At 48.2% G+C, this 8,279-nt stretch overlaps 1 protein-coding gene across 1 annotated transcript in view; it reads left to right on the top strand.

Moving 5' to 3' along the window:
- Positions 1–8,279, top strand: part of GALNT17 (polypeptide N-acetylgalactosaminyltransferase 17) — a gene marked incomplete at its 5' end in the record, with an annotated part of 239,381 nt that overhangs the window by 151,079 nt on the left and 80,023 nt on the right. The window contains one exon of the mRNA XM_005425125.2: positions 582–699. Coding sequence (XP_005425182.1) covers positions 582–699 — 118 coding nt within the window. The remainder of the gene's footprint in view (positions 1–581; positions 700–8,279) is intronic.

The following is an 8,279-nucleotide window of genomic DNA, read 5'->3' on the forward strand; positions in this document are numbered from 1 at the left end:
AAGTTATATATAAAAATAACTATAAAAAATAACTGCTACCATTTTCCTCGCCCTAAACACAATCAAGATTGGTTCTACTGTATTAAGATGCTCAGCAAAGAAAAGTCTATAATGCATTGTAACCAAAACCAAAGGGTCTCCAGGCCTGCCTGCAGCTGGAGCTGACAGCTGTGGGCACAGCTCTGTCACCCACCAGCCTGGGCTGCTGTAACACCTTGGGTACAATAAACTGCATTTTGGATACAAGAAACTGCATTTTGGAGAGCAGCCTGGAGTCCCACATCTCTCATTCAGGCTCTTACAAGTGGCGGTGGGAGGCAGCTGAGCCCAGCAGCAATGAGCCCGTGGGCCTGCAGGGGTGGGGCAGTGTCCCCCAATGTCCCTCAATGTCCCTCAATGTCCCCCAGTGTCCTTCAATGTCCCTCAGTGTCTCTCAGTGTCCCCCAGTGTCCCTCGATGTCCCTCAATGTCCCCCAGTGTCCCTCAATGTCCCCCAGTGTCCCTCAATGTCCCTCAATGTCCCTCAATGTCCCCCAGTGTCCCTCGATGTCCCTCAGTGTCCCCTGTGCTCTCTCGTGCAGGACCCCGGCCATGATCGGCTGCTCCTTCGTGGTGAACAGGAAATTCTTTGGCGAGATTGGGCTGCTGGACCCCGGCATGGACGTGTATGGAGGGGAGAACATCGAGCTGGGCATCAAGGTCGGTGCCACTGGGCAGCAAAATGTCACCTCAGGGTGCTCCCAGGAGCCAGAGGTGTCACCGAGCTGAGCAGTCACTGGGATCCCTCAGGGCAGCTGGGAGGTGCTGGCATTCACAGCGGTTTAATTTCACTTTGCAGGAGAAAAATGACTCGGTTCTGGGGATGAGTTTAATTTTTTTCCTTGGATTCCAATCTGTGTGACCAGATGCAAAAAAGGTGCTGGGATGAAATGGCATTTCCAGCTTGAACCTGGCTGTGTTGTCACAGTGTTGCTGGAAGTTACAGGGATCTTTAATAGCAGGAAAAACACGGTTGGGTGAGCAGTGTTTGGGGGTGCTGGGGCTCCTCTGAGTGTCTCAGGAAGACACAAAGCCTGCAAATATTTTCCAGGCATTTAGCATCTGCAAATAAAACGTGCTCACAAGCACAAAAGCTGCTTTGAACAGTGAAACTCTGCAAGGCAGGATTTCAGAGCTGCCTCAGTGACAACATCCCTTGATTGCTGTGTACAATATTAGATCTGGCTTAGTGATTCAAGTGTTTACACACACTGAAGTGATTCATAAGTGATGAATTCCATGTTCAGAGTAACCTGGGATGGCAGAGTCTGTGGAGATTCTCCCAGGCATGGTTTGGAGTACACTTGTGCATTAACGAGCTGATAGGGGGAGGCTGGAGACTTCTAACTGGAAAATTGCATTGATTGTGCTGTTGTAAAAATGAAAAATCATTGTTCAGCTCAGAGATTCACCAGAGGATATTTGGTTTGCTGGCAAGGCACAGGAAACTTAGGAAATCTGTTGTTGTTGGCTATGGGGAGCAATAATCTCCCTTAAACAAGGGAGTGGAAATTAAAGGTTTTCAATGTGCCACAGAGCTCCTCTCCTTGTGAAGTAATTACTGCTCATCCTGCAGTGGGGCTGCAGAGATCCCTCTCCAAACCCAGCTCCTCTCGTCCCTCTCCTGGTTTGTTTGGGTTTGGGATTTTTGGTCTCATTGTGGAGCTGTTCTTCTCACAGAAATTTCAGTTAATTTGCCTGGTTTGGGGGGGATTTCATTGAAAATTGGCTTCTTAACTGGAAAAATTGGATGGATGTCTCAGTGAAAGTGGTGAGCATTTGTCCTCTTCTTGTTCATGTGCTGATCTTTTTAGAAAGGCCCATAAACATCCTTGTGGGGAAAAAGAAACCCCTTTTGTGACTTTCCCTAGCTTGAGTTTCCAAGCCACACATTTTCACACTCATGCTGTGTGTTCTGGTCAAGGTTTTTAAATTACTGGTGGTTTTGAGAGCCAAAATACTTAGAAATCTGCCTTGTAAGGCTGCACAGAAAGTAGAATTTTAAAGATTCTTGAGCTCCAAAAATTTGTTTGTTGGTGTTTTGCTGTTTTGCCTGATAAATGTCTGTCTGGAGTCCCAAAGGTAACTTGGGGGTTCCTTGGTTGTTTCAGTGATTCTTGGATGAAAATAAATGCAGAAAGTGTTTCTTTTTGATGATGGTGCAAATTCCATCATTGTTCTGAGAATCCTGGGGCACTTTTAAATGTTTTATGGATGTGACTGTCCCTCTCTGCTCTGCACTGGTGCAGCCTCACCTCAAATCCTGGCAGCAGTTTTGGCATCAAAATATCTGAAAAATCTAGTCAGAACTGCCCAAAGAACAAAAACAAAGTAATAAATTCATTGAGGCTACAGGAAGGACATGGAAAATTCACAGTGTTCCAGGCAAAAGCACAGGCTAACCTGTTATGGGAAATTAAATTGAGAAATCTGAATAACAAATGGAAATAAAGAATTGAGAAGGTTGGGCTGGGCTAACCTGGAAGGGCCAAAGCCCTGTACAAGAGTCCTGATTTATTAATAAATTAAATGAATTAATTAAATAAATGCTTCAGGGTGGGGGAGTCCCATCCCTGAGGGGTTTAACAGTGGGGTGTGGCACTGGGGGACGTGGTGCTGGTGGCACTGGTGGCCTTGGCAGATCTGGGGGCATGGATGAACTCAGAGATCTCAGAGAAACTTTGCACCCCAAAGAATTTCATGGTTCTGTGAGCGCTGTAAAATGAGCTGTACTGTGCCTGTTGTGGGGAAATATCTGGGCCTTATGTTTCTTTCAGCTGCTGAGTTCAGGGAGCAAAATGAGAAAAGTCCTGCAGGAGCCCCTTAAACCCCCCTAAATGTCCTAAGCCCGGCTCTGTTAGTCCCGTTCTCAGGGTGGCCCTGGGCTCCCGTGTGTCCCCCTGGCATTCCACAATTCCCATTCCCCCACCCTGGGGAGCCCTGGCTGCTGTGTCCCCTTCTGGCCCAGCTCAGCTCCTGCTCTCTCTGAATGAGCTTTGGGCCAACTCTTTAACCCCTTCCTGTTCTGGAGGAGTTTCTGATTTCATCAACCTGGTGCCTGTCACTGTCACATTTTCTGAAAAATCCTCTTTGCCCAGGATTCTTCTCCTGGGAAGCTGGGAAAACTCAGAGTAAAAGGAAAACAACATTATCTCATTTGCTTCTCCTGTGTTTTGCTGCTTTGGAATGTGGTTGGGGATTGTTTATCCAACAGGTGAATTGTTTTAACTTAATGACCAGTCATGGTCACGCTGTGTTGGGATTCTGGAGAGAGTCACGAGTTTTTAATTAGTATCTTGTTAAGCCTTCTGTAAGCATTTATATTATATTATACTATATTATATTATATTATATTATATTATATTATATTAGCCTTCAAAGAACATGAAGCCAGATTCATCATTTCCTTCCTGCCACAGAGGACCCCAAAAATACCACATGGTGCCCAATTCTCATGGTTTGAAAGTGCTGCTGCTGCTGTGGGTCCCTGGCAGCTCCAGGTGGGAATTTTGGCACAGAGACTTCGTTCCCCATCCCTGCTGCTCCTGCTGGGAAGTTTTAATTTCTTTTGGAGCTGTTTGTGGCCCTGGGTTTCAGTGAGTGTGACTAAGTGGGGAGGCTGCCTGGGCTCTTGTGCTCTGCAGGGAGGCTTAATGGCTTTTCATGGTTAGTCACAGACATTCCCTACAGATGCTCCATAAAATTGTGTGGATCTGCTGGAATAAAGATGCCAAAGTCTGTGCCATGGCTGCTGCCACGGTTTCCAAGTCTGGGATGGGCTGCAAGGTTGTTTTCAGAGTATTTTGTGCTTGTGTCATGCATTGCTAATTAAAGTTATTTGAGTTGTCTTTTTGAGATTAATTTAATCAATAGGGATATTATTACTACTTTGATGGTATCATTTGTACAAATTGTCACTTGAAGAAAGCAATTAACTGAGAATGCTTATTAGCTGATCCATCCCACACCTTATTTGTGCTGTAGGAATCGATTATTGGATTCATTAAGTCAAGCACAATTCAGGGATCCCTTTGAGGTTTAACTTGAGCTGCTTTTACTGCTGCTGTTAAATTGGCCGAGGGTTGGCCTGGAGCCTTCAAAGTATTTCCAGAATAAAAGCATGGCATCTCCTCTTAATATCCCAGACTTTCCCCCCCAGATTTATCCTCTGAATCCAGCAAGGCAGATCACTGGTGCTGCCAAGCCAGAGGATTTATGTGCACAGAGCACATGGGGTGGGATTCCCGTGGAATCATGGAATGGTTGAGTTGGGAGGGATGTTAAAAACCATCTGATCCCACCCCTGCCATGGCAGGGGGACCTCCCACTGTCCCAGGTGTTCCCAATGTCCAGCCTGGCCTTGGGCACTGCCAGGGATCCAGGGGCAGCCCCAGCTGCTCTGGGCACCCTGTGCCAGGGCCTGCCCACCCTCACAGGGAACAATTCCTAATTCCCAATATCCCATCCAGCCCTGCCCTCTGGCAGTGGGAGCCATTCCCTGTGTCCTGTCCCTCCATCCTTGTCCCCAGTCCCTCTCCAGCTCTCCTGGAGCCCCTTCAGGCCCTGCAAGGGCTCTGAGCTCTCCCTGGAGCTTCTCCTCTCCAGGTGAGCACCCCCAGCTCTCCAGCCTGGCTCCAGCCCTGGAGCAGCTCTGTGCCTTCCTCAGGACTTGCTCTATGTCCTTCCCTCCAGCAGGGAATGGAACTCTGGGCTCACCTACCCGGGAAAGAAATGGAGGAGTTAGAGCAAGATGTGGAAAAACCAACAGGGAAACCACTAAAGCGTGGAGAAATTTTCTTTATCAGCCACGGGAGTTGCATCTGGCACTGCCCTGAGGGATGGGATCAGCTTTCCCTCCTCCATCTCCAGGCACAAGGAGCATGGAGCAGCTACTCCAGACCTGCTGGTGCCTTGCAGGGCCTTGGAGACCCCTGCAGTTCAGCAAATATCAAAAAAAAAAAAACCAAAAAACCCCCAACCAACCAACCAACCAACCAGAAAAACACAACAAACAAAAACAAAAACAAAAAAATAAACCCCAAACATTAAAAGATGTTGAAACTATCAGACAAAAAACCCCACACCCCAAACTTGCCAGCAATATAAACTCAAGACCAGTGTTTTATAAGTATTTTATCTGTCAGACAGCAATATCCAGTTAGAAATTAGGGCTTAAGGATCTTTCCAAACAAAAATCAAGTTAATTTGGAGGGAAATAAGAAGAGGGTAGAACTGACCAGAAATACTGATACACCAGGAATACACAGCCTCCATCTGTTTATTTGTACCTGCACCCCTGCTAGAGGAGATTTTGCTCTTCAGAGTGATTGTGGTGTGGTGAGAAGAAATATTTCCACCCCTGAACAGTATCCAATCACTGCCTGCATTTGTCTGAAGAGCAGGAATCAGCACAAGTGTGAGCCCAGCTCTGAGCTCTGGCATTTGAGCTGTCAGCTCAGGATTTACAGGGTGCTCGAGGGTGCTTTGGCTGGAGCTCTGCTCTTGTTTTCTAAACTGATAAAAAGCTTTCCATCCCAGCCTCCTGCAGGGAGCTGGAGCAGTGTTTGGATGGTTCCTGAGCAGTTGTGGGGTTGGTTCTGTCCCTCCTGGGGAAGGGGTGGCAGGAGGCTCCCAGCTCCCTTCCCTCTGAGAGCAGAGGGGTTGTCATCCCTGTTACCTGCTGGAGATGGGAGCAGGGAGGAAGGACTGATTTTCACTCCAGCTGATTCTCCTCTTGTCCCTGACAAGCTGGTTTTTATGCTGGGAAGGCTCTGATCATCTTTGCTGGGAAATGTGATGGCTCTGCCCGTGCAATAACCGTGTGAGAGTCACTGGTGGGTGAAGAAATCCATTTCAGGACTCAGCCATGCCTTGTTGTCATTTCAGACTCTGGCAGGTGTCAGCTTTTTACTGATTTTTGTGGGACTGGTGCCTCTGGCAGGCAGGGGTGGGGATTTGTCAGGGGCTGGTGTAACACTGGGCCAGGTCAGAGCCTGTCCAGGGCCTGGATGGTGAAACCCAGATGTGAGAGCAGGAACAGCAGCCCTGGGGCTCTTGGGCTGTGGAGCCAGGGCAAGGACTGGACAGGTCTCAGGTTTGGTGTTGCTGAAATGGCTCCCAAGTTATTAAAGTCTCTTTTTCCCAGCCCTGCAACTGAAGAAGAAGTCGAGATTCCTCAGCTCTGCTTTCCAAGGTTGTTTATTTTCTCTGATCTGTTCCATTCTCTCTCTGCCCTGCTGAGATCTGTCCAGCAGGTCAGGTTGTGGCACAGTCCCTGCCCTTGGGGTGGTGCTGGCTTTTTACACTAAGAACTGTGTGTACTTTATTTTATCAATAATTTTCCAATACCCATCACCTATGTTAGACAGTCTGTCTGTACTCTAAACCAATCCAGAAGTGTCACCATCACAGCAGAAGATGGAGGACAATAAGAAGAAGGACAGGACATGCTCAGATTCCTCCATCTTGCCTCTTGAACCCCCATTCTAAATCCCCAAAATTCTACTTTTTCACCCTGTGATAAATTCACTATCATTCTACTCAAACTCTTGTGGCTTGTAACTCCTCACACAAAGTTGGTAATTGTTTCCATGGGCTGAAATCAAAGGCACAGGTGTTTGTGACTCTGTGCCAAGGTCTCTGAGCCCCTGCCAGGGTCTGGAGTCCCCCAGGGCAGCCAGAGCAATGTCCTGGGTTCTGACAGGCAGGCTCGGGGATCTGGCAGAGTTTGATTTCTTTGTGCCCTTCAGCAGTGGGCTTCAGAAGCCCTGAGGGAGCTCCTGCTGTGCTCTGACTCTGCTCTCCTCAGCAGCACTCACCCATGTTGCTCTTTCTGCTGCATTTTGGTGAGGTCTGAGCTTCCCCTGCTGCAGGATTTGGCTCTCACTGACTCTGTCCACTGAGGGACTCCTTGAACAGGTGCCCCAGCCCAGCTGGGGACACCAAAGACACCTCCAGTGTCCCTAGGACAGCTGGTTTTGGGTTTCCATCCCACATTGTTTTTCTTGGGCATGACTCCCATCACTTGAACTCCTGAGCTTCCGGCTCTCCATCCTCTGTGGGGCAAGAGGTGGCAGAGGAGGCCCCTGAGTCTTCATTTCCCCCTTTCACCGAGTGCCACCTGTTCCTGGGACACCTCCAGGGATGGGGACTCCAAACCCCCCTGGGCACTTCCAGCCCTTTCCAGGGGGAAATTGCTGCTGCTGTCCAGGCTGGGCCTGCCCTGGTGCAGCCTGAGGCTGTGTCCCCTGTCCCTGGGGTGCTCAGCAACCCTGCAGCTGCATCCCCAGGGCTCCCTCAGGGCTGCCCCAGCCAGGACTTGTCCCCAGCCACTCCTTGCTGCTCTGGGGAGCATTCAGGGGCTCCCTGCAGCAGGAGCTGCCATGGGGGGTGCCAGCAGGGAAAGAAATCATTTGAATTCCATCTTGCCAGCATCCTGCAAGGCACACTGTGCAAACCCAGGGCACAGGGAATATTTCCCTGTCTGCTCTGGGGTGCCCTGACCCCCAGGGCAGCACTGACTTTGACCCTCATCCATGGAGAAAGTTTCCTAAACTCCAGAAGAGACTGGAATCCACAAAAGTGTGAAATAGATTATAGAGAGTAGTGTAGGTGTGTCACTTGGTGAGAAATTTAGGTTTTGGGATTTTTAGTAAGTTGTGGATGAAAGCAAGATGGAGGGCACAGGGTGTCATCCTGGGCTTCTTCTTCCTCCTTCTTCTCCATGGATTTGGGTGGCATTTTGTAATTGGGTGGAAAAGTCTGTATTGTGGGCTCTTTGGGAGTTATTGGATTAAAAAGGGAAATAATCCAGGTGTCAGTTCTTAATTGGATATTTACTCTTAAAAGCCCTTGTACCAAGAGATTGTTGGCCATTTTGTGCCTTCTAATGAAAAACTGATGAACTCACAGCAGTGAGACTCTTTTACTGATAAGAAATAATGAACACCTGAGTCTGAACATGAAGTATTGTCTGGAGTGCCTTCAATCCAGACCCAGGGTGTGACGGTTGTCACAAGGGTTCTTGGGTGAAGGAAGAGACGAGAAGGTTGACTCAATTACCAGAAGGCTTGATTTATTATTTTATGATATATACTTATACTATAACTATACTACAAAGAAAAAGCAGGAAAGCTTTTCAGAAGCTTGCTAAGCTAAGAATAGAAAAGTAAAGAATGATAACAAGGCTGCTCTCTCCGACTCTGTCTGAGAGAGTTCTTTCTCTTGATTGGGCATCAACC

The sequence above is a fragment of the Geospiza fortis genome, unplaced genomic scaffold (assembly GCF_000277835.1).
Source record: "Geospiza fortis unplaced genomic scaffold, GeoFor_1.0 scaffold59, whole genome shotgun sequence".
NCBI lineage: Eukaryota > Metazoa > Chordata > Aves > Passeriformes > Thraupidae > Geospiza > Geospiza fortis.